This window comes from Cricetulus griseus, chromosome 2, assembly GCF_003668045.3.
Source record: "Cricetulus griseus strain 17A/GY chromosome 2, alternate assembly CriGri-PICRH-1.0, whole genome shotgun sequence".
Classification (NCBI taxonomy): domain Eukaryota; kingdom Metazoa; phylum Chordata; class Mammalia; order Rodentia; family Cricetidae; genus Cricetulus; species Cricetulus griseus.
The window spans coordinates 198,269,257-198,294,207 of NC_048595.1; the positions used below are offsets into that span (position 1 = coordinate 198,269,257).

The 24,951-nt window shown below is 45.3% G+C and overlaps 1 protein-coding gene across 1 annotated transcript in view; it reads right to left on the bottom strand.

The window, feature by feature from the left end:
• Positions 1-1,112: 1,112 nt before the first annotated feature.
• Arhgap26 (Rho GTPase activating protein 26) overlaps positions 1,113-24,951 on the bottom strand; it is a 271,702-nt gene continuing 247,863 nt past the window's right edge. The window contains exons 21-23 of the mRNA XM_035438736.1: positions 20,293-20,403; positions 14,583-14,674; positions 1,113-6,709 (exon numbers count right to left, since the gene is read on the bottom strand). Of these exons, the coding sequence (XP_035294627.1) occupies positions 6,621-6,709; positions 14,583-14,674; positions 20,293-20,403 (292 nt within the window). The 3' untranslated portion in view covers positions 1,113-6,620. The remainder of the gene's footprint in view (positions 6,710-14,582; positions 14,675-20,292; positions 20,404-24,951) is intronic.

Sequence of the window (24,951 nt, forward strand, 5' to 3'; positions counted from 1 at the left end):
AAGAGGAAAGGTCAATGGAGGCATTGCCTTCAACGGACAGTCTCGTGGGCATGCCAGAGGGGGCATTTTCTTAATTGCTAATTAATGCAGAAGAAGCTAGCCCATTGTATGTGGTGCCAATCCTAGGCAGTTGGGCCTGAGCTGTATAAGTAACTAGGAAAGCTAAAGAGAGCTAGTAACCAGCATTCTTCCATGCTTCCCTGCCTCTTTACCTGCTTGATTGAGTTCCTGACCTGGCTTCCCTCAGTGACCTACTGTGATGGAGACATGTACACCATATAAATCCATTCTTGCCAGTGTTGCTTTTGGACTCAAAGCCTTAGCTCAGAACCAAACATGTCACATGTGTAGGCTTCAAGGGCAGAGTGTTTCTAAAGGACCTGCAAAGCTGGCGAGGAAAACAGGTGTGGGTCATTTGTGCTGTTCCCAGAGCTCAACCAAGGCCAAGCCTGGCAGAGGAGGGTGACATAGACTGCTCACGTGTGACACATACTTTCAAATAGCTTCCTCCATAAATCCAGGCCCCAAAGGAGCCTCCCCAACTTCCCTTCCTTCTCCATGTGGGGCAAGCATCTGGTGAGAAGCTTCACCCTGACCCCCAGGTACCCTTCCTTCAGAGGTATTCATGAGTTCTTGGAACTTGAGCTAGGACTGGAAGTTCACTGCAAACCTGGGTCCTAAGCTATAACTCAGGACATTACTAGAAGGCTTGAGAAGCAAGACAGCCAGTTTGTGTTCTGTATCAAGCTCTGGAGAAGGTTAGTTAGAGAAGTGAAGTTTGGAAGACTCACACCTATGATGTGTTTCAGAAGATAAAATCATTAGTTTTATACAGGATATGACAATGTGCGGCTTACTGTGTAGAGGCCTGAGTAGCCAACTCAAGTATACCAGCATTTGACTTCTTGGTAAGTATAACACAGAGCCACTCCAAGATCATTTAAACAAAAAGAAACAAAAAAAAACAAACATAAAAAAAAGCCAGCCCTGTAGATGACATTCAGAACTGTAAGGGCCTACACTGTGACCTTGATACTGTGTAAATGCATATTAGAAGAAATTAAGATATCTTGAGTCAAAACTGACCAGAAATTCAAGAAATAAACGCACCATCAAATGGAAAAATCATTTAATTCAAAAGTCATACTTCCACTCACTTTATAGGGATTGCCACATACACAAACCAAACATAAAAAAGCCAAGTTTCAGAGGTGCTTGACAAAAATTGTATTTTTCTTTATAGCTACACACAGTGGCACAGAAACACATTTTTTTTAAAAAGTCTTAACATGGCAAAACTGTTTTTTTTTAATAACAGGAAAAATGTTCTATCCTATTTGCAGGTTACTTTTTAATTACAGAATTTGATTCTATGCACCAGTCAATATTCAATACTGAAATTTATAACAGTGCATTATTTATGATTTTTCAAAACAAAATATTAAAGTGCCATTTATAAGTAATTTATTGATATTATATCACACAGCACTGTACAGCATACTCAAAGGTAGCCTAAAAGATGAATTAAACATGCAAATAGTTTATTTCCCCAAATAAGGACTAAATGTCTTTTAGAGTGTTTTTGAACACTAGCCTAGCATTAGCTACTGGGGATTTATGGGTCTGAGTTTTTAACATGACTTTTAATAAGTCACCAGGAACACAACTGCAGATAACTATGTGATAATGCAGGCTTTGGATGGCACTTCATTTGTATCTTTGATATTTTGCATGGAAATCAATAGCCCCTCATTCCTCTAAGACTCTCCTTCCAAATCTCCAAGGCTGGAAAAGCTTTGGAAGTGCCAGCTCATGTGTGTTCATACATGAGGCTGTATCTTTACACATGTAGGTATGTGCTACACATGACAAATACACAGGAACACATGCACACACAACTTCTGTAGTCACCAGATGGATGTTTTCACAGACGCAATGCTGGTCCTGGCATCTTGACCCCGAGGAACGCCGCTGGTGGCTGTTACTCAGAAGCCTATGGGAACTGTGGGTGTGGGATGGTACAGAATGTCCCAGCCTGGCTGAACCTACTCCAGGTCACTCTGAGATTGAATTACCCATACTCTGGGTCCCCACCAACTACACTAAGTTTGATAAGGTAATAGTTCTCACCTTCCATGGGTTAGGATTATGCTCAGTTCTTGCTGTCTAAAACATTCCACCATGAAGGGTATTTTCATTGTGTAATGTCCTACAGACTTGTGAAAAATTATTAGTGGTGAAATTTTTCCTGGGATAGTCCATTTCCAACCCTGCGCCCGCCCCCCACAAGAGCAGAATCTTAGCACTCTTTAAAGATCAGGGTCTCCTTGATGTGCTTCATTTTTTCCTTTCCGATCCTGGTGTTTTCATATCTATGCTTCTCTTCCCATGAACACAGGGCTGCCTCTGAGTGACATCTGGAATCGCTGTCTGCTTTGGGAAACTCTAAGTTATATAGTACTGTGGGCGGCAAAAGGAAGAGAGCTAATTATTACTTGTTGGAGTCTTGTCTCAGGTGTGTTGAGGAATGTGCAAGGCTCACTGCTCTCTGCTGTTGTCAGTTTGATGCTATGCTCACAGACAACCACTAGATCAGCATGGCTGCAGAAATATTTGAGCACAAAAGACATTTTTCAAACACTACTGTGGGGTGTGGAGGGCACCTGGCTGACTAAAGGGCTATGGGGCAGGGCTGTCTACATACGTGATCACTGTCAAGTTTGCCAGACGTGGCAGATAACTCCCTCCATAGACACCCAGGACATTCCTTTGAAAGTCAGGTATCTAAGAAGATGCCCTTGTCTACTAGGAACAGTGGGTGATAGAGCAAATGGTCACTGGTGCACCTGGGAGCTCCATGGCTATGAAGCTAGGACAGCAGCCTTGTCTCTGGAAGCAGGTATCAGAGGATGAACATATGATCGTATCATCTTTAGTCTATTTCCTCATGCCTCAATCATGGACACTTCTGGAACCTCTAAGACAGAGAAACAGCTTTTGGTATGTTTGGTGTTACCGTTTTCAGGAGAAAACACAGTTGACAGGGATTTCTCTCTGAGATCCAGGTGTGGCACACTCATGTCTGGACTTGTGGGTGAGTGCCTGCAATTCCCAAGAAACCAGCATGCCTCATTCCCACCAGTGCTATTCTCCAATTACTTATGCTAACTTTCTCTTTGCTTCACTGAAAAAAAAAAAAAAAAAAAGCACCTGCAAGACTTTACAAGTGGCTTTAGAAATACTAAAACCTGGCTCCAATACTGATATACTCCCGAGGGGTCCACTAAATAGAGTTCATTCTTATATAATGATCTTGAAAACTTGGGGAAAATTTAATCTTCAGCAAGTACAGATTTTCCTTGGTTGGGGACAGGGATTTGGAACCAGCTATCTTCTCAAGGCATGGATGGCACTGTTCAGTTATGGAACTCCGTATCTCAAGGAGGAGTGGGCCAATCATCATAATACCCCCAAATTCAGGTCCTAACCAACTGAACACAGGGACTAGAAAAGGAACTCAAAGCTCTGGGGAAATCTTTGGGAGTTTGGTCAATGGAATTCCATTCTGATTACTCAGTCCCCACATTCTACACCAGTTGTCCTTATTCACGGGAGCTCAGGGGGTATTGAGAGAGCAGAAAGGGTATGCTTCATTTTTAATCTTCCAGTTCACTTGGCTCCTATTCTTTTCCCCAGTTCTTTAGCTGATGAGGAGGAGGGAGGCCTAGCTGGACAGAGGGAAACAGTGACCATCTGTCATAGGCCACACATGGCCTCAGGGAAACTGGAAGGAGGTCAGCCGAAGAGAGTGGCTTCAAACCATGGCTAGCTCAGGAGAGAGAGATATGCATCCAAGCAGTCATGCTGGGCCCTGACTACAAGAACACCTCACTTATGATGGGGGAGGTTACAATTTAAATCATCAGATAGATTAGAAGTGTCATGCTGGGCTCTTTCAATTTGGAGAGTGCAATGCTACTTGAATGTGCTTGCCCTTCAGGCCCCATTTCCTAACTTGTTCTCAAGATCACAGGGAATAGGTTTGGGACCTGAGTCTATTTCCCTTCTTTCTTTAGTTTTCCGTCTCCCTCCCCACCCCAAAACCTGTCTGGCTTAGGCCTTTAGCAGTCCTCTTGCCTCTGCCTCCCAAGTGCTAAGTCTACATGCCTGAGCTCTCAAACCCAGCTTCAGTGGCGGTTCTGAGTCCTGTGTCTGCCTTGCTCTGCTCAGCCTGGCTCTTTGACTGAAGGGTAGAGTTGCCCTTACTCCTGGCTGAGTTTCTGGGTGACAACAGTACAATCCTTTAGCTCTTAAACTCAATACTGAGTCACAACAATGAACTCCTATTAACTGTAGTGGTGCAGCCTACAACCCTCTTGGGGGTTTACTTTGGCGCTGTAGGGAATCTGGAGGTGAAAGAGAAGGGCAGAAATGTATCTATAGATAGAGTAAAAGCACAGCAACAACTAAAAATCATAGCAGCTGGCTTTCTTGTTTTGTTCTTAGAACCGGTAGACACATTTACATACTAGCTAGGCTATATTTATAAAACCTTAGGAGATGTGGAAGAAAAGGAGTAGTTGTCTCATCTCCTTTTTGTCTGGACATCCTGGGGTACCAAGAAACACACCTGAGAAGAACAAACAAAAACAAACAAACATGTCACCCCTTGCCCCACCTATTTAAACCCTGAGTGTCACTTTACTGTTAGATGGGAGTTCTTTGAAAATTCATCACCTGAAAAACTTTTTAAACTCTGAAGCCTGGAATCACACATAGATACAGAAAACTGAATACAATGAACTTTTCAGGCTTACCGACAAGAACCATAAGGAAACATTCTTTCACTGGGCCAGAGAGGGGACGTGACCATGATTCATCAACCCTGCCTCTCTTGTACCCTTTTAAACACATTTGTTCAGCAATCAAAAGACTAAATGTATGGAGCAACTAGCTTAAAGAATATCAAATATAAAACTTTACCATATAATATTCCAAATCATTCTATTTACACATTTATCTTTAAAAAAAGCAAAAGATACAGTAATTCAACACAATTCAAGTTTTTCTTTTCTTCATTTAAGAACCCTAAGGGAATTCCAGAGCCAAAGACACGCTGGAGCAACACTGCCATCCAAGGGGCTCCTGGAGAGTGTGGCAGTTTGTCTGTCCAGAGTCCTTCTAGTGTAAGGGCATTCACGTATGAAGATACCATGATTCTGTTCTTTGGAGGTCACGTGATGTTGAGATGTCCAGGTAGTCTCCCATGCACAACAGATAAACCCAGTGCCTTTTAATCAGGAATTCCCTCTCCTAGAAGGCATCCTCCCTAGCCTCCAGGCCTCAACATCTGGCGTCCTCCAGATTCTTAGTCTATATTAGTCTCATGCCTGGACAACTAGTTAATGATTCCCTCTTTTTCTGGGTGGCAGTGAATACAGATGTCCTTTTAAAATTCAGGCTACAGATTTGGCCCAAAAATCATCTCTCAATTCCATTGGACCTCAGTAGCAAAAACATTCTAGGGAGCTGTTTTGTGTCATTGGCAAGGGCAAAGACAGGCAGCAGGGAGAGTGGGGACAGGAGGGGACCCGCCAGATGCCCAGAGGGAGGCAGCATCTTGCCCTCTGAAGCAAGAACTCATTGCATGAAGAACATAAGTACTGACTGTGTTTGGGTTTAATCTCAACAGGTTCCTAGATTTTTCTCCAAACCTCTCCTGATGATGCTAACATATACAAGAAAAGAAACAGTCCCTAGTTGTTGTCCTGTCTGCCTCAGACAGACCGCCCTAATGGTCTAATCTTTGTTTTAGATTGTTGGAAGACCATTCTAAAAAAAAACCACCAGAGCTGGTGGAGGGGGGTGTCATACAAAGAGAAGTATTATTTTTGGCTTAGTTTTAGAGTAGATTGGGTTGCTATGGTTACTAGGTGATGGCAGTGATGGAAGCCTTCAGTGGCAGAGAACGTGAGCGTCATGTGCTGCTTTGCATGAGAGGGCTGGACTGAATTCTGCTGATTATAGGCCAACAGCTGCTCAAGAGATGGTGAGAGATTGGACCTTACACAAACAATGGGGCAACCTCTCCATCCTGTGTGCTTGCCGACAGGTCCAGCTGCCTGCAGCACTGTGTCTCTGGGAGAAGGAAGGAGAGAGAAGGAGGGCCCGCTGTAAACACAGCAGTAGAGGCAGCCTGCATCTTGGTTTCTTTGCCTTGCCTTGTCCAGCTCAGCAACGCTACACTTTCTGTAGCACTATTCTCATCCTGTTTCCTCCTTTCAGAAGCCTGTGCGTTTGGATGACTGTTGAAATGAAATCGGGGCTTGCTATTTAGGGCACTCACGAGAAAACAGCTTTGCAGGACTTCCTCTGGGTTATGGAAATCAAATGGCCTCCTCTGCCCATTGACTTTCAGTTCTTGCAGCATCACTGTGGTGCTGTCAGCTGAGATGATCATGGAGAGACGTGACACAAGTTCCCAGATGCATTCATGTTGGCAGGAAGCAACAATCAGGCTCTCTGCTTTCTCAGTGGTAATGAAAAGTGGCCCACAACACCAGAATCAGCAGTTGTCATGGAGACCACGTAAAGCTCAGCAGCTCTGCCTGGGCTTGAGGTTAGAGGAACTCCACGTAGTTCTCTGGGATGAGGCCAGTCTTTCCATTCAGAGTCCCCTCCAACCAGCCAGGCTCCTGAGATGGATGAACTGTACAGGAAGGGGAGAGAGAGTGAGAGGAGATGAGGTCATGGGCAGATCAGGAGGTGGATGTGCTGTGCATTGGAGGATGTGGGAGGTAAGTTTGGGGAATGAATACAATTGTTTCTTATGTAATTCCAGGACTGGTTTGAAACAGAGGTCCTTAACCTTCTGAGGGTTGAAGCCATTCTGATAAAGTTTTCTCTGAACTCTCTCCACAACAAAAAGGGCCATATTCAGACATTCAAATTCTCACAGGCAGTTTCAGGGGCTTTATGGACTTTCTGAAGTTCCTGTTTTAAACTACACACAACAGATTTACATTCTTTTAGGTTAGAGGTCAACAGTTGAGATGCTCTACTCACGCACCCATCCATCCATCCACCCTTGCGTAATACATCCATATATGCAACAACCCATCCTATCAGCCATGTACCAAGTGGCATGCCCCTGGAGGATTGCCAAGAACTAGTCTTTACTAAGGTTATCTATTTTGTGTATTTGTCCATTTTTGCTTTTATTTTTTTGAGAGAGGTCTCAATCTGTAGTCTAGATTTGAACTCGCTGCAATCTTCCTGCTTTGGCATTACAAGTCTTGGGATTAGCAGCACAAGCCTCCATGCCCAGTTTGGCCTATCAGCTGTGTGCCTTTGAATCCTTTCCACTGCTTCTCATTTCCCTGCAGAACCTTCCTTCTTGCTGCAGACTCTGAAGGCTTCCCTCTAGCTCCACCCACACCCTGCCTTGCTTTTCCTTTCTATACTCTAGAACTTCTCCTTTTCCTATAAACAAGTCAGAGAGCTGTCTGCTTCCTCTAATGCAACTTTTGAAGTTCCAATCCTGCTTTTTTTCAGCATCCACGGACTATAGACCCACGCCTGATATGTCACGATCCCTCTCTATGGAAATCACCAATAATGAAGATATGGAGAAATCTGGCTGAGTCTGTAAAGTGCACCACAGTGGGAGGGAAGAGCGATGGAATTGTGGGCCTCGGTGATGAGTTTGTATGTGGAGGTGGGGGTGTTCCCTTGTGAACCAGCTCTAAAAGCACAGGTCACTCTCTGGTGGGACAGAGTACTCACTCTAAACAGATTAGGAAAACCCCAATTATCCAAGATTGTTTGGAGAGAATGGATTTCCCCCTGTTCCTTTCCTGGGCTAATTAAGTGACTTCCTGAGCTTGTTTTAGAAACACACTTCCGCCCCAACACTACTGTATAATTCTAGTTTCAGTTTGTAGGGAAAGAAGAACAGAAACTGATGGAAGCCAATTGGGGAGGAAACACAATCTTACAGGCTCTGCGACCTCTAAAAGGACTAAAGTGTGTAGAGGCATTCTTTAGATAAGGACATGGTCAGATACCTATTAGCTGGCTTCCAAAACTTTGCCTAACTTCCTACCATGAGGCCTGAAGAAGGAAGCCTAAACAGATGATTCCTCAGACCACACAGGAAAGAGTCTGCAGCACTTACGGGTGGCCTGGTCTCTCCGGGTACCAAAGGTCTTTCTAGGCAGCCTGTAAGGACCACCCAATAGGCTTGCTCTCTGCCTGGCCACCAGCTGAGGTTGCCAAGGTCATCTCCAGTTCTATGCCTCTACAATGGTGGCAGAATCTTTCCTGTGGTTTCTGATGTGGGTTACAGAGCCACTGCAAGTGCATCATTAACTCCCAATGCAGGTTAGTAAGTAAGGTATTCCCTCCCAATAAAGCACGGCCAAAGGGCTGGGGAGATGACAATAAAGGCAGGGAAAGCCCTTGGTCCGTACACCTGAGGACTGTGTTCAGCTTGTCAGAAACCATTGTAAAAGCCAGCTATGGCAGTGTGCACCTGCTATCCCAGCACGGGGAAGGGGAGGCAGGAGGGCCCCAGGGCCCTTCCACTAGCCACTCTGGGCAAAGCTTCAGGAAACCTTGGATGTTCAGAACCAAAAATAAACAAATCAAACCTGTTCCCACAAATACATGAGTTAAAAAGGGAAAAAATCCAAACAAAATAAAGACAAACCAAACGGGCTCTGCCACTCTACAGCCTAGCTGCTTGGTGGATGCATGCGTCTACCTCCTTCCCAGAGTTGTTCAAACAGCATGGCTACTGAGGAGGTCATCTAGAACCCTGAGTGGGATTTGCAGACTATGGGAAGAATCAGAAGGAACCAGGAAGACCTAGAGATGTGTCGCATAGATTTCAGGGGATGAAGCAGCCCTTTGCAAGAGTTTGCTGCTAGACAATGCACCAGCCCTATCTGTATGCTTAGAGAATCTGCAGATCCCTGAGCCCCAGGCACCTGCATTTTAACAGGTTTGTAGAAGTTAAAAGCTATGACCTTTCTGTAATAAAGGTGACAGTTAGGAATGAAATTTGAGTTCTGGTTGGCTGATGGAGGAAGGCGCCCAGATGCCCCACTCTTTCCTGCTGTCATCTGTTCTCTGGCCTCATACAGGGCTCAGCTGAAACCCCAATTCCTTCAGAAACAGTATTATGGACTTGGTTCTACCTGCTCCCCCACCTCCTGATTTGTAGAAAATTCACAGCATATCCCACATCGTGTTCATGGTTCCTATTAATAAACTGTTAAAATGCTTTCCTACCTGACTCTTCAGTGCATATCAGTTTGTTATCAACTATCTGGCTCAACAACCTTCAGCATCTCCCCTCTGCATCATCCACTATGATACAAACTGATGCTTGGAAAGGCTGGGGGAGGGGAGGAACTCTGGCTTAACAATGGTGTCTTGTTGTATATCACAATGAAAAATCCAGCTCATCTCAAGGGTGTGTGTGTGTGTGTGTGTGTGTGTGTGTGTGTGTGTGTGCTGGCCATACCTTCCATGTGGTGTGTGTGTGTGTGTGTTTGCTTGCAAAGGCACACATGTGTGTATGCATGTGTTTGTAGAAGCCAGAGACCAGTATTGGTTTCTTCTTCAGTTGGTGTCCACCTTATTTCTTGAAACAGGGTCTCTCATTGAACTTGGAATCCATGGATTTGACTAGGGTGGATGGCTAGCAAGCTCTAGGGATCCCTGGCACTATGATTACAGGTACACTACTACACCTGACTTTTGACAAGGGCACTAGGGGTAGGACTCAGGCTCTCATGTCCATATAGCAACCATGTTACCTACAGATCTGTCTGTCAGATACTCATCTCAAAACTTGAAAAGAGTATGCCAAGAACCCAATTTTTGCAACTGCCGTGTGAATTTTCTAGGTATCACAAATCACACTGCTTCCTCGTGACTAATGTTCCTGAGAACACAAATTACTTCTCTTTCCAGTTACTGTCTGAGGTGCTCCTAGCAGAGTGGACAGTTTCCTGGTAGATTGGCAACAGATGACACTGGAGATATTTCCCAGTATTGCACATCAATCCTCTGCTACATAGAGTCCAGGGCTAATAGAGCAGCTGCCCCCGAGCTGAAGTTTGGGCCCCTGAAATCCCAAGGCTGAGTGATCATTGGTTACAATGCAGCAGAGTTTCACCCCAACACTCTTCCCTATTCCACATGCAAAATACAGCACACAGGACAAAAGCTTACATGGTCAAAAACTGTCAGTAGGAGGCTTTAACTACAGCTATAGAGAGCAACCAGGCTACACTGGGTTTACCTTCTCTCTCCAGAATCACTGTAGGAGGGAACAGTCAGAAAAGGCCACTTCTTCACCTAATATCTTAATTATTTCTTTCTATAACACCTGATTTCTCTGACAGAACAAATGTAGATTTTTCCTTCTAGAATAGGACCCGGTGAAATTTTACCAGGCAAAACAGTCTCAAAAGTGGATTAGCCTTTCTGTCAGGGGCCAGGGATACAGCTCCAAGGAAAAAAATACTTGATGTGTAAGCCTGTGTTTGATTCCCAGAACCTAAGTTAAAAGCCAAGGTGGTGGTGGGCTTCTGAAACTCCTATGGTAGGCTCCCCAACTCCTTTGGTAGGATGGGAGGCAGAATGAGAGCTGGCTGAGAGCTAGACTGGAGTCTGCGGCACACAGGAGAAACAAGAGAGGCCCTGCCTCACAAAAAGGTGGAAGACTTGACTGCAGAACTGTTCTCCAGGGGCATGGGTGAGCCAGTCCTGAGGGCATGAGAGGTGCATAGCTGGTACCACCTCTCTCATCTGTGGTGTAACAGTGAGGGCAAGAGAAAGATGCTCCCCCCCCTCGCCCCTACCACCTACAGCTATCCAGGGTGCTGACCCTCCCTTTTACCAGCTTCCAGCCTGTACCTCCTCCAGGCAGCACAGCAGAGCTGACCCTGTTGGTCCTGAGGGTGTGAGAGTGGTATAGCTGGCCATACCTTCCATGTGGTGGTAAGGGCCAGGGAAAGATGCCCTGACCCCTTACTGAGGGAGGGAGCTGACCTTACCAGCTGCAGCACTCAGGAAAGTAGGCCTGGCACCTCACCTGAGCTGACCCTACTGACAGGGTGCTGGTGAACCGGCCCTTGAGTGTGAGCTTGAGCGATCTCGACCTGACCTTCATCTGCCATATGGTGGTATATGTGTTGTGGAGAGAGGCCCTCTGCCCTCCCTTCCCTCTGCCCCTTACCACCTGTGGCATGTGGGAGAGCTTTCCCTGAGATGGTAAGAATGGAAGAGCTGTCCCTGGCCCTCATGTGCTGCAGCACTCGGGAGAGTGGCCACTGCCCCTTGCCTGGGCAACACAGGAGAGCTGGCCCTGATGGTCTAAGTGTGGGAGAGTCAAACCCTGAGGGCATGAAAGCAGAACTGGCCCCTCCCCTTTCTTATTGCTGTAAGGGGTGGGTGAACTAGCCAGGGCAAACCTGAAGCGCTCACCCTAGTGGTGAGGACAGGAGAGAGCTGGTGAGCTGACTAACTCTGCAATTACCCAGGCTCAGAACCAGGGTTATGAGTTGGCCCTCACCAACATTCACCCCATCTATGATCTGCTGGAGCACGTGAAGGGACTGGTCCTGCAGACCCGAAGCTGCAGGGTCTCCACGACACAGGGCAACAACAAGATATCTAAGAGTCCCAGTGAGTGCAAAATTGATAGTGTAGTAGAAACCAGAGGCCCCAAACTAGACAAATGACTCTTTGCAATGAACATATGCAAATAAAGATATATGGATAAAAGGGTTTACTGTGTGACTGTGTCACACTACAGTTCCATGATGAGACTGAGTTTTTCCTATTTTCATTCTTTCTCTTCAATTTTTATTTTATTTTTGTGGGGGTGGAGAGGTTGCAAGGACAGAGGGTGGATATGAAGGGACAGAAAATGAATGGAACCAGATGCATGATGTGACAGACACAGATTGAATAAAAAGAAAGTTAAAAAAAGAAATGTTCTCTGACTCCACGTGTATCCTGGCATGAGTGTATCCTGGTCACATGCATGCAGGTAGTGTCACCACTGGAGAACTCTGATGAACCCCAGAGATCACAGGAGTTCGTGGGAAGGGAACTAAACCACTTTCTTGCTACAAGTGCCTATCTTTAGAGGATTTTATGAAGGTCACCTGTTGGTGGCAGGAGTAGACTCAGCACCTGCTGGGCAGAGCACTCTGACCACAGGGAAGGGAAGGGAAGGCCAGCAAGTCAGACTCACGGGTGGGTGGGCGATTGCCTGACTTTTTGTTGTTGTTTACTTCATAAGCTGCTTCAAAACTGCAACTTAAAATGAAAGAGGAGGGGACACATAGCGGTTCAAGCTCCTTGTAAAAACAGTCTGGCATTTCCTCAAGCAGTAAATCTAGAGTTACCATGTGACCCAGCAATCCCAAGAGAGCTTAGTTTTTAGAAACACCCAAACATGAATGTCAATAGAGTATCATTCTTAACAGTGAAGAAGTGACAAAAAGCTATCCCACTAGTGGATTTTATGTAATCTGTGGTGCAGCCATATGATGAAATACTACCTGGCCGTAAAAAGGAATAAAGTGCAGGTGCACGTTATGCAACATGGATTATCTTTGAGAAACATCATTGAAAAAAAATACAAAGATCACATAGTATGTAATTCTATTTGTATGAAATATCCAAAGTTTAGAGGTAAAGCATCATGATTGCTAAAGGGTATGGGGCTTATCCTGTGTGTGTGTGTGTGTGTGTGTGTGTGTGTGTGTGTGTGTGTGTGTGTGTGTTATCCTGGAATTAGATAGTAGTGAGACTTGTATAACTCTGAGTATACTGCTCACCCATGTCAGGAGTACACCTGCCCCAGTAGTGACAACCATTCCAATTTGCCTTTTGGGGGAAACTGCACCTTGTTTGGTCTGTGCAGGGCACACTCGCCATGGCACAGTTTGGGATTGTCTTTGGCAGATCCTCTGTACATGCTATTGGCCTGCTAGGATTGCAAACATCAGCTGTGGACAGAGGTGGCTGCACTAACTACTTTATGTGCTCTGATTTGTAAAGTAACAAGAAGAAAGTCAACAGAGCCAAAGCTTTCAGTATAGTGTTTTGGACTTAGAAACATGGAGGTGGACCACAGGCTCATCAGGACACATGTAGTTTCAAATTTGTCCCAGTTTCTGCTGGCCCAGGATGTCTGGAAAATCTCTCTGCATTGTGTTTCCCACTGTGCCTACTCATGCCTGACTAAGAGGTGGTCAGAATGCAGCGTGTGGGGCACACCTGGTGCCAGGCACTCTAGATGTGACTGCAGGTTCTGAAGACATAAACAATGCCTACAGCTAGCTGGTAGACAAGTCAGGATAGGGCCATGCTAGCCAAAAAAGGAAAAGCCATCCTTGTTAACAGATCACATTGCCATGGTGTTTTTCTAAGATGGTTACAAGGCCTTGACAATCATAAGGACAGCATACTGAATACCTCCCATTTGTTAAGTACTCTTTTAAACGCACGCTATACATTAGCTTGATTTCCCTTTACCACAGCTGTAAGGGAGGTGTGTTATCTGCTGTGACAGAGAAGAGAAATCAGAGTACAGAGAAGTGATGTCCCTGATTGAGGTCACATCAGAGCAAGTGGTCAGACTGGGACATGCACATGGCCTGGCTCTAGGGTTCAGGCTCTCCTGTGCTGGGTAGGCATCTCAGCTGTCCTACACTTCTCTGCCACTTCTCAGTCACATGGGGAGAGGCAGTGTAGGGCCAGGCAGGAGTGCCTGGCCAGATTTGTGTGACCTTTGCCTTCACCCCACCTGAGGCAAGGGGTAGCCAGAACAAATATCGGGACACAGGCTGTGGACTTATTGGCTTCCTTTGAAACAAACTGAACTAACTGCTTTAACCCTGAAGAACTTCACCCAAGGAAAACAGCCTTCAAAGAAACTTGGTGTTTGCACAGGGGTTCAGATTTTTCTCTTAGGTAAATAATTAGCTCAAACCTCAGCTTCACTTCTCACTATAAAATAAGTTTCTAGGGAGGAAGATGGAAAAGAAAAGGGATGATGGTGCATCAGAACCACAGTTTTATGGAGTGCTACAATTCATTCTTGCAGCAGAATGCCACTGCAGGCTGCTGCTGCCCTGTGATGTCACATGAGGGAATCCATTGTGTGCTCTCAAGTTCAAGGGGGGAGGAGCAGGAAGAAGAGGTTTACTGTCCACCTGGCTGTCTGGTAGTGGGCCTTGCCTGCTGCTGAAAACAAAGCAGGCCAAGACCCCAAGGGGGAAGCATGACAGAACAGGTGACCTTAAGCCCATCCTGTGTCTCTGAGCAATTGCCACCACCTTGTATTCCACTCCCTTGTCTTTGACAGGCTCACAAATATGAAACACGAAGGCCAGGTATAATCTCACTCAGAATTACAAACATCTCACTGACTTGATGTCCATGTGGGTCTACCCAGGGTAATGCCTTTCCTTTGGGGAAAGATCCCCTTGCCCCAGGTAGGAAATTCACTCCTCTGCTTCCCCTCCATTTTTGGGAGGTGATGGGAAACTTACCATTATCAAAGACGGTGCCTGCCGTGAAGGAGAGCTCAGAGTCGTGTTCAGCTTTGCAGGCATACAAGGCCTTTGCCTTCCGGAACGGTGTGCTGTGTGGAAAGGGAGTTTATTTAACATTGTTTTCAACCCTGAAAGCCACAGACAGTTCATCTTTCTTCTTCCCTTTCCTTGCAAGGCACTTCGTCCTCTCTCCTGGGAAGAGTCTCGTCAGGGCAGCCAGATGGCAAAACTGGAGGTGGGGAAGTCGCAAAGGCCACAGGAGAGAACTGAGAAAGAGTCAGGGAAAGGCCACAGGCTCTAAGAAGCCACACTTCTCCAAGGTCACCTTGTGCCCCAGAGAAACTTTACCTGGGAGTTACAACACCTGGGCCTGGGAGGGCAGGGAGGAGCTTTCAGGACAGAGTGCTTGGGGATGGGAAGGGGCCACAGCGCTCTGCAGGGTATTCCCAACAGTTGTTCTTGGAAGTTGCCAAAGCCCAGTGAATCCAGGAGAAACTCCAGAAGAGTCAGGTTTCAGCAAGGGCGGGGGTGGACACAGGTTCCCCCAGATGTTCTCCATTGCTGGTGGGACAGCATTGCAGAGCTGGAACTTTTTAGCCCCAGGGCAGGCAAGGATGGAGGAGGAGCGTGAGGTGGTGTGTGAGAACACACGTGCACCAGTGTGGGAGTTTGCAAGGGGTGGGGGTGAGGAAGGAAGGGACAGAGGTGGAGTTTGTGTCCTGTTTTGGGTTCTCTTGTTCAGTGAATATTGACAATGATCTCCCCCTCCATGTTATCAGAATGCCCTTGAGAGCATTTACATGTCCTACCAACTTGCTTATAGAACTGTAAGAAATAGAATTGAAACTGAAGTGTTTGTGTGTCACCTTCCAAGTGTTGATCACACACAGCCAGAGTCGAGGCTGGCACATTGCAGTAACAGGGCCAATCTTTAGGCTCTTGAAGGCATGTGGTCTCTGCTGTAACTAATTCATGCTGCATGGCACACAGCAGCCAGGACAACATGTAAACAAAACAGTGAGGCGGTGTTTCTGTAAAAAAAGCTATCTACCAGAAAATAGGTGCAGCGCCTGTGATGACGGAGTTTCTTGAACCTTCTGTCCACAAGGCTGTGACCATCACAGGCGGTAATGTGCAAGCCTGTGTCTTTTGTGAGCAGGGTAATTTTACTCTCTCCTGTCAAGTTTGACTTTGGCCCCACACTCTTCTCTGCACTCTGTAGACTTCTCACTGGTCAAAGTAACATCTAACTGTCAAAAGGCTGCTCTTTATTCGCCACAAGTGACTTTCTACTCCAAGTCATCTGAAGGAATGCACTCTGGAATTCAGAAGCACAAGTTTTAAAAAGCCAGAGGGCCTCTGGAGTAAGAAATCAGCCAAGGGATGCATGTCATAGAATTGATCTTCACTTGACAATCCGAGTGCCTCCCAGAGCTGGAAATGTCCAGCTCTTGGGGTACACTGATTTCTAGTGGCTGGAGAGGGGTCTGGTCTCAGATGAGGTAGAGCATCCTGGGATACCAAGTGCATGTTCTCTTTGGGAAAGATGAGTCATGGATGACGGGAGCTGAGAGTGGGACCATTCTTTCTAATCATGGGTCCGTGCAAACGGAAAAACAGACAGTTGAACAAGTATATTGTACAATACAGTGAGAAGAATTTCTGGGTATCCAGACTGTTGCCAGGGGAATAACAGTTTATGTTAGCTTTCTCTGGTGTTCTTACATCCAAGGGGTGATGCTGGGAAGGGGAGAACTAGGAGAGGGGAAGAAAATAATACAGGGACACTGGGGATGAAGAGAAAAGCCTTTGGTTTTCATCAGTTCCAGCTGGAAAACAGCTCTTCTGGTCTAATCTCATTAAATAATAAACCTTCATGTTAGTTAGCAAGGGCCCAGCAATCATTGTGCAGTTCTTCATGGTGGACAAGAAGTGTACACCTTTCCCCACCTCCTGCCCTGACCACGGGGTGAAGGACAGCCAGGAGGCTGTGAAAGGGGCTAAAATAGTCAAGCATTATACTGTCAAGCCTGTGGAGCCTTGCATGGCATACAGGGTAGAAGGAGAATCCAGGCCATGGGATGCAAGGGTGAGACCAGGCTGAGGCAGACTGCCTCTGAGGACAGAGCAGCACAGGTGGACACAGTGTGAAGAGAGCAGGGAACGCAAGATTTCTCTGGATGGGGTTTCCTTAGAGGCTTCTTATCAACCTTATTAAATAAAGTAAAGGGGCAGAATAGGAGCAGCCCAGGAAACTAGTAGGACTGTCTGACACAAGGCAGCCCAGACCATGGTCTCTAGCACCCATAACTATTTTAGAAGGGATTAACTTTCCACCAATGTTAAAAGTTTGTAATTTAGAAATGAAATGCCAAGAAAACAGTGAATTAAAAGTCAAAATGAAGGTCATGAGAGAGTCTGTTTTTCCTCTAACAGGTAATTGACAACTGAAGATCTTCCCCAACTGCCTAATGGTGCACAAAAATAGAGGGGGGATCTAGAATGGGTGTGCTTATGTATGTTTTCATGTATACATGTGCACATAAGAGCGCTCTCTCTCTCTCTCTCTCTCTCTCTCTCTCTCTCTCTCTCTCTCTCACACACACACACACACACACACACACACACACACACACACACACCGTAGTGCTGGGATCAAACATAGGGTGCCATAGATATTGTAGGCAAGCACCCATCTGCTTCTCTAACACTATAGGGCATGATTTTAAAAGGGGGGGGGGTGTTCCCATACCCCAGAGTAAGGTCACCAGAGAAAGTAAAGGATACCTAGTCAAATCTGAATTTCACATGAATGATGCATATTTCTAAAGTGTATCTCCATAAGATACACATACACTAAGAAATTTATTTTTATATCGTTAATTCAAATTTAACCATGTGTAGGTTATATTTTTATTCCGTTTGCATATCTGGCAAATCTAACTGGTGAAGTCAAGTCTTGCTAAAAGTCTGCCATCACTGTAAGCCTAAGGGGTTTGCTTTAGGTAAAGGGTTCCTACTAAAACAGATAGATCCTGTTAGCCAAAGTTTGGGGTTGAGAAGCTTTGGCTCTGGTTGAAGCCAGCACTGTTGGTTGTTTGGCTCCCTACTCTGCAACTGGACACAGCTTGGGGAGATTTTAGCCATTCCCATCACAGCATTCTTTATCTCTCGGCTGGCCCTTCAAGGGCATGAGCAACTTTGGAACTTGCTGCTGGTTCACTTTTAATTTTTGCCTCTGAGCATGGAATGAGGCCAGGAAAACACTCAGAGGAATTTCCCTCAAATGCCCTTGCAAGCTTTGCAAAATGACAACCCACTCTCCCTGGTGCACGCTACTGGAGGAGGGGCCAGCCTGTGGTGACTTGATCATTAAGGCAGTTCCCCAGGGCCCAAGAGCAAATGCAAATAAGGGGTCCAATGAGGGGCATCTTGGGAAGTGGATGGGCAAATAGAAAAGGCAAGGGCACATGTTAAAGGGGGCTTCCTCCAGTGCCCATCTCTTCTGGGCTGTAAAAGGCACCTCTTCTTCTGAGCTTGAATTAAGAAGATCAAAAGGTAGACTGACTGGAGAGAGGAAGCCATCTCCAGAGGTTTCCAGGACCCCTAATTAGTCCCCATTCCGAATCTGTTGTTAAAAGCCTTGCCAAAGGAAAGAAACTAGAAGTTTTATGTTCTGTTAGTCAATTTGGGGAAAGGGGACACTAGACCTGAACAATGGATGTATGCCCCCACCTCTTTCTTGGTTATACACTGTAATAGCAATTAGGGACTATAACCCACTCCTGGTCTCCCAGTGGGCTACCTTTCCAGCAGGGTTCTGATCTGTGCTTATCCTAGCATAAACATGTAACTCAGTGACATCCAATTTCAAGCCCTACTATGGCTGGCCTGTTTCAAAATGACACATTCCTAAAGGATTGTGGGACACCATCATAATGGTGCCCTCAGATGCCAGAGGGGGCAGTACTGAGTAACTAGTTACATGCTTGTAGGTCAGCCCCATTCCCCTAATGCCCAATACTATTTAGTAAGTAAATGAGCCATTGTAATTGTTCCACTCCAGGTCCTCATGGGTCAATGAGGGACCTACCTGGAATAATCCAGATGGTTTGTGGTGTGTTAGAAAGTAAATATCTCCTAAAGTGCCTAGCAGTTGCCTAAGAAATAATTCATGAATAGTTTAAAGTGTTAGGAAAACAGGATCTAACTTTTATTTTATTTACGGGGTAAGGACAAAAATAAATATACTGCACAACCATCTTTCCCATCATCCAGAACCAAGCTAGGTAGAAAGCCATGTCTCATCCAGCAGAGCCAAGGGCTGAAATGGCACAGAATCTCAACTGGGCTGGCCAGGTCTTTAGAATAAAAATACTGGGCAGATGGCAAGAACTCCTAACTCTGCCCTGACTCTCATTTAATGAAGTTAGCATTTTCTTTTCCACAAATTGGTTCATGCCATTTCTCTTCTTGTTCTTATATGAATATAGAATGACACAATGGATGTGAAAATGCCCAAAGAGAATAAAGTCATGTGCCCATATATGCAGATAGCATGGCTTCGCTAAACGGTGAGAGTCAGTTTTATAAATGAGGTAACCCTCTCTGATGGACCCACTCCTAAGGAGAAAAGGCAGTATGCAAATTCATATCCAAATCAAGAATGCTTGTGATGCTTCTACCTGGCCCCTGAGCTCTGGCTTGTTGAAGGCAGGAGAGCTGCCCAGCAAGGGCCCATACAGCAAAAGATGCCTGTAGGATCTTTACTCCACCTTTCCCTGGATTTGAAGAGCTTCTTTTCTAGAAAGAGCTCAAGAGCAAACCCATGGCACTTAGCTGTGGAGCTCTCCCAGACAGGACTGAAGCATGGCCCTCTGGGAGAAAAACTAAGTCAAGCCACTCACTCTCAGAAAAGAAAAAAAAAAAAAAAAAAAGGTGGTGCCTGTTTCCAGGAGCACTCAGGGTTCTTGACCTACAGAGACAGAAGTGGTCTGGGAGGCCAGAGGATTCCTGGAGTACATGGAGTGGAGGATAGGGAGGCAGAAGCCCTAAGCAATTGAAAGAGCAAGTGCTTCGAGTCTCAGTCTTTTGCTCGGTGTTGTATTCTGCTCTCACTCAGTGGATTTGGTCTGTGACTCGGTGTCAGTGCTCAGGGCTACTGGTCCAACCCACAAGCAAGCGTTACCAGATGTTAGTTACCTGACAAACATGTGACAAGGGAAGACCAGAATGTGTCTCAACACTGCTCCCTAGGATGTTATTTTCAAACAAAACATGGAGAGCTCAAATGGTTCAGAAAACAATTCAACATAGGAGTGCTGTGTTTGGAGATCCCCATTCCCCAAATCCAAGCACCAGAGATTAATTCAGAAATGTGTGTAAGGGTTAGAAAGCATATTAAAAACGCCATGCAAGGCCATGCAGATTGTGCCTCTTGGCTTCGTTTCTTAGCATGGAATCACATGAGAGCAGAGGAGGCCCCCAATGTCCCTGACCAGCTCTGCATGAACGGGAACAGGTCAGTCACCATCCGTGGTTTTACCTGGAGTCTTCATGGACCGCTTCTTCTGGCCTGTCAAAAAGCAAGTGCAGGTTTGGATGGCAGGGAACAAAGTTGACGAGGAGGCTGAACACTGCATGAAGAGAGGACCAAGCCAATGAGAGAACAACAGCAACAGAAAATCAAACCAACCCTGCAACAGACCTGACGGGGGATGAGTCGCTGGACGTGGATGAGGTGGGCATAGGGCTGGATGGCGCCGAGAACATGGGCCATGATGGCGAGAGGGGTGAAGTTGGGCTTGGATTCGGGGGGCTGCAAGACATAACAACCAAAAAACTCATCAGCACATAGGGAAACCACAATGGGAGCACAGGAGGTTCATGGGAGGCCAAATGACAGGGTGCTGCAGCAGAACACAGGAGGACCAGAGTCCAGAGGCATGCTGCCAAATCTCCGTGCTCCAGGTCAGTCCTTTGTATCTTCCAAGGAATGCATTTGCCCTGATGTCTTGATGTACAAACATGCCCCTTTGCCCCAACTCACGACTGCTTTCTAGGTGACCCAAGCTTTTCCATTATCTACTGTACCACTAGTCACTGGTGAACATGAGCTGGACCCACATATCTCTGTGTTTTGTTGCTTTCTGTGTTGCACACTGACCTCACTCTCAGCCAGTCTTTAGCCTTCACTGTTGCGTGCTTTCAAAGTTACGTCTCAGCAGAAATGAGTATTTTCCTGGGCCACAAAGGCCATTCAGCCAGAAAACAATTTCCTGTTTACATTTTAAACTACACCAGCTATGTGCCATTGGAGAGCCGAGTGTGCATTAGGAACACACTAGGGGACAGAGGCTGGATGGACATACACCTTTCAGAGATGGCTGTGTGCAGTTCCCTGGGGGCATGCTGTCAGGCCTGTTTTTTTCTTTTGTGGATTTGAATTCTCAAAGAACAGCCTCAGTGAAAACACACTTTTTCCAAAGGATCCAAAACCTCAAATTTGTCCATTTTATTGCTTGACAGGAAGCTGACCAGAGATTTGAAGAGAGAAGGTTGAAATTACCACAGTCTGGTTGGTAGATTTTAATTGGCCATATTGGCCATCTGACTTATTTCCGCAGATTATGCAAACACCTTAGAACCTAGGTAAAATCACATCATGTCACAGAAACAGATGGCTGAGAAGATGTGGAGACTAGTTAGCCATACCTACCTTCAGTCCCTGAATCTTAGTAGGCTGCTGGACTGTTCAAACAAAGCTCTTTATAGGGGTGAAATATACAAGACAACAGCTGCAGGTAGGGATTGAGCAAGAATACATCCATGTCCTATATAAGGGACTGAACTAGGGTTACACCAGTTCAGACCTGATACTGGTATTGAATGTGGTGTGTGTGTGTGTGTGTGTGTGTGTGTGTGTGTGTGTGTGTTTGTACAAACATAAATGTTTACAAAATGCTGTAACATGAAGACCTGTGGAAGCATTCAAAGAAAACTCCATGAAGTTCATATCCTCCAATGAATCTGATTAAACATTTATTAAATACCATGAGCATTGTATTTCTAGCATATGTATCCTATAAGGGAGGGCGTTTTGTTCCATTTGCTGTAATTGGACTGTCTCTGTAATTCCTGTAGGTATCAAAGCGATAACTAGTGAGTAAACTAGTGGCTCTCGTTAAGCTGCCTAACAAGCCCACAGACAGGCACTGCTTGGATTTCCATTTCACAGATGTGAAACCCTGGTCTACGGTAAGGCTTGCCAGCCTTTTAAGTGCCAGAGCCAAGATTCATTCAATGCCCCTATCCAAAGCCTGGGCTCTCATTGCCAGTGTTCTGTCTCTGGGAAAGTAAGCCTTACTCTGCTCCTCTAGGCCCTGAAAAGCTTAACAGACATAGGCACAGCATTAATGATTCTCTTAGTCAGTGATTTATGAGTTTCCCTCAGATGCCTACATTTGCAAGGGAGAATGGAATTACAGCAGCAGACTCAGGAAGACTCAACCCAGAGTGAATTCCAATAGATTCCACAGTCCTGCCTCCATTGTCCTGTCTGGTAGACTCCTGGAGCAGATTCGATTCATACAAGGGAAGAAATGAAATTCAAAGAGTAGATTTCAATCCACCAAAGACCCATTGGGGAGCACCCAGAATGAGCAAGACAGTAAGAACAACTTGCCAAAGTTTCTGGCTTTCAAGAGCTTAAAATATATTTGACAATATGTAATGGGTTAAAAAGAAAATCAGCAACGGAGACAGTAAGAACCATTGGTGGGAAACCAGTTACTATACGATGAGTTTAGCATCGACTCCTGGGGACTCTCACTTTGGTTCCAGGAACATCTGTATATCACCTATGCTTCCTTAGTACTTGTGCTGTCAACTGAGGTCACATTTTCTCAGTCCTCTCTCTGTTCTACTACCAATGTGGCTGTCAGGAAGGCCTGGAAAGGTCTCCTGAATCATGGCCCAAACCAGAAAACTAAGTGAGACAAGGGGAGGGTCAAGAGAACAACTTGGGCTCAGAGGCCTGGGCTAGTCTGTTTGTGTGGCAATACCACAAGACAATTCAAAAGGATCTACAAAATAGTTTACTATCACTTCCACATTGCGAAAACACCTCCACCTCCCTATCTCATCTGCATAGGAGGCATACTCTGGGAATACAATATGGGGTTCTGAATGTTGTTGTACATCCTAAGACACCTCAGCAGTTCCTGATCAGGAAAAGATGTCTGAAATTATCTGTGTGTGAGGTTGGAATGCAGGGCATTCATAACTGTTGTAAGAATTGACTCTTTCATGTCGAATGTCAACTGCCATAAATATTAACTGCACTTTTTAATGTCTAAATGGTATTTTATTTGTTTGTTTTAGTCATAGCAATAACATTTATTTGCTATGAAATGACCACAGTTTAAAATCCATTACCACTGTGCTGGCATTCATGAAATAATAAATTACATACTCCGCAGTACTTTTTATGATGTTTTTAACTACTGAAGCTATTATGCTTTTCATTTGTACTTCAAAGACACATCATAAATGTCCCTATCAACAACTCCAGTCCACATTGTTTTATATACTGAAGAATGCTTTATAACAGAAGGGTGTATACACAGAAGTGACCATCTAAGAGACACTGAGAAACTCTCTTTTAGCTTTGATGGCACTCATACAACAGACAAGAGGGACTTAAGATATGCAGGGATGATGGTGATAGCCAATGTGTGCAAAACCATCAATTTCCTTTTCATTACAGCACTGACTGGTTACCAGTTACTGCTTAAAATGACAAGAGATAACAACAAACAAACAAAAACTCTCACACCATAACAATCCCAAACAAATCAGGCCAACAAACATGGGTCAGTTTCACTTCGGCCCCTAAAACCTCCAATAAGAAATTCTCGATTCTTTTCCCATTGCCAACGCCAAACAAAACAAACAATCAAGGTTAAAAACAGGAGGAAATAACTTTCTAACTCCAGTTTTAGCAGATGACCCTTAAAGATTTCTTACAACCCTCAGCCCAGCTGGGTATTTCCCAGCTGAACACCCAGCATATTTTTCACCCTAAATATTCTTGGAGTCCTGCCAAAGCCTTCATCAAGGCCCAACTACAGCAAAACAGCTTCAACTTTAGAATGGAAGGAACACTTGCTGGCCTGAGTTGTCTGCAACTGGAAGGCGCACATCAGCTGTAGTGTGCCAGCCCATGGTGTCCTCAAAAGGGCTTGTCAGCCTAGGCAGTTCCTTTGACATTCTGCACAGTAGAGAATAACAGTTTAGGAAGATAAGCCAAAGGCCTGGCAGCGTGTGAGGTTGTGGCTGATAGTTCAAGTACAGTGTGTAGTAATGTCATCAGCTCAACACCCTTCTGTGGTGACTCACTTGAATGATGGAACGTGTGATGTACCAGCTAGGGCACGCTGGCCTTGTGTGTTGTGTACAGTGCTATCCAGGCAGACTCCCAATCCCAATAGAGATGCAGCAGACCCTTTCAGGTCTTCACACCAGTTTATACAGCTTGTATAAGATAAAGGATGCACTTACTGGAGACATAAGGTCACCAATAAAAGGAAAGTTTATCTTGGGCTAGGGATGTACACTGTAGTATGTTTATCTAGGATGTACAAGGCCTTGGGTTCAATCCACATCACAAGAGCTAGGGATGGAAGAAAGTTAATGTTTCTAAATTCTTATAGCCAAATTATGGCTTTGCAGAAAAACAGAAAAATACTTAAAACAAAAAAAAAAGCAATGAAGTCTTATATAATTTGCACAACTGATAATCACTGTTACCATCTTAGCAAAACTGGGCTGATCTCCCATAGTCCAGTTGAAAAGAGGGAGGAGTGATAACACAGAAACCCACAGAAACAGCTGACATGAGCTAGTGGGAGCTCACTGACTCTGGACTGACAGTTGGAGAACCTGCATAGAACTGAACTAGGCACTCTGAATGTGGGTGACTGTTTAAGGAGCCATTGGCAGTGGGACCAGGATTTATCTCTAGTGCATGAACTGGCGTTTTGGAGTGTATTCCCTATGGAGGGATACCTTGCTCAGCCTAGATAAAGGGGAGGGGAGGAGAGCCTTGGTCCTCCCTCAATGTGATGTGACAGACATTGTTTACTCCCCATAGGAGGCCTCATCCTCTCTGAGGAGTTGATGGGGGTGGGTGGGGGAAGGAGGAGAGGAGGGAGGGAGAACTGGGATAGGTATATAAAATAAAAACATTGTTTTGATGAGAAAAATCTTAGCATAATATTATATACATGGCTAACAGGCTATTTTTTAGGTTCCCCAATATAAGGATTTCCAACATCATTTAGTAGGCTTTGGCACATTTTTCAGT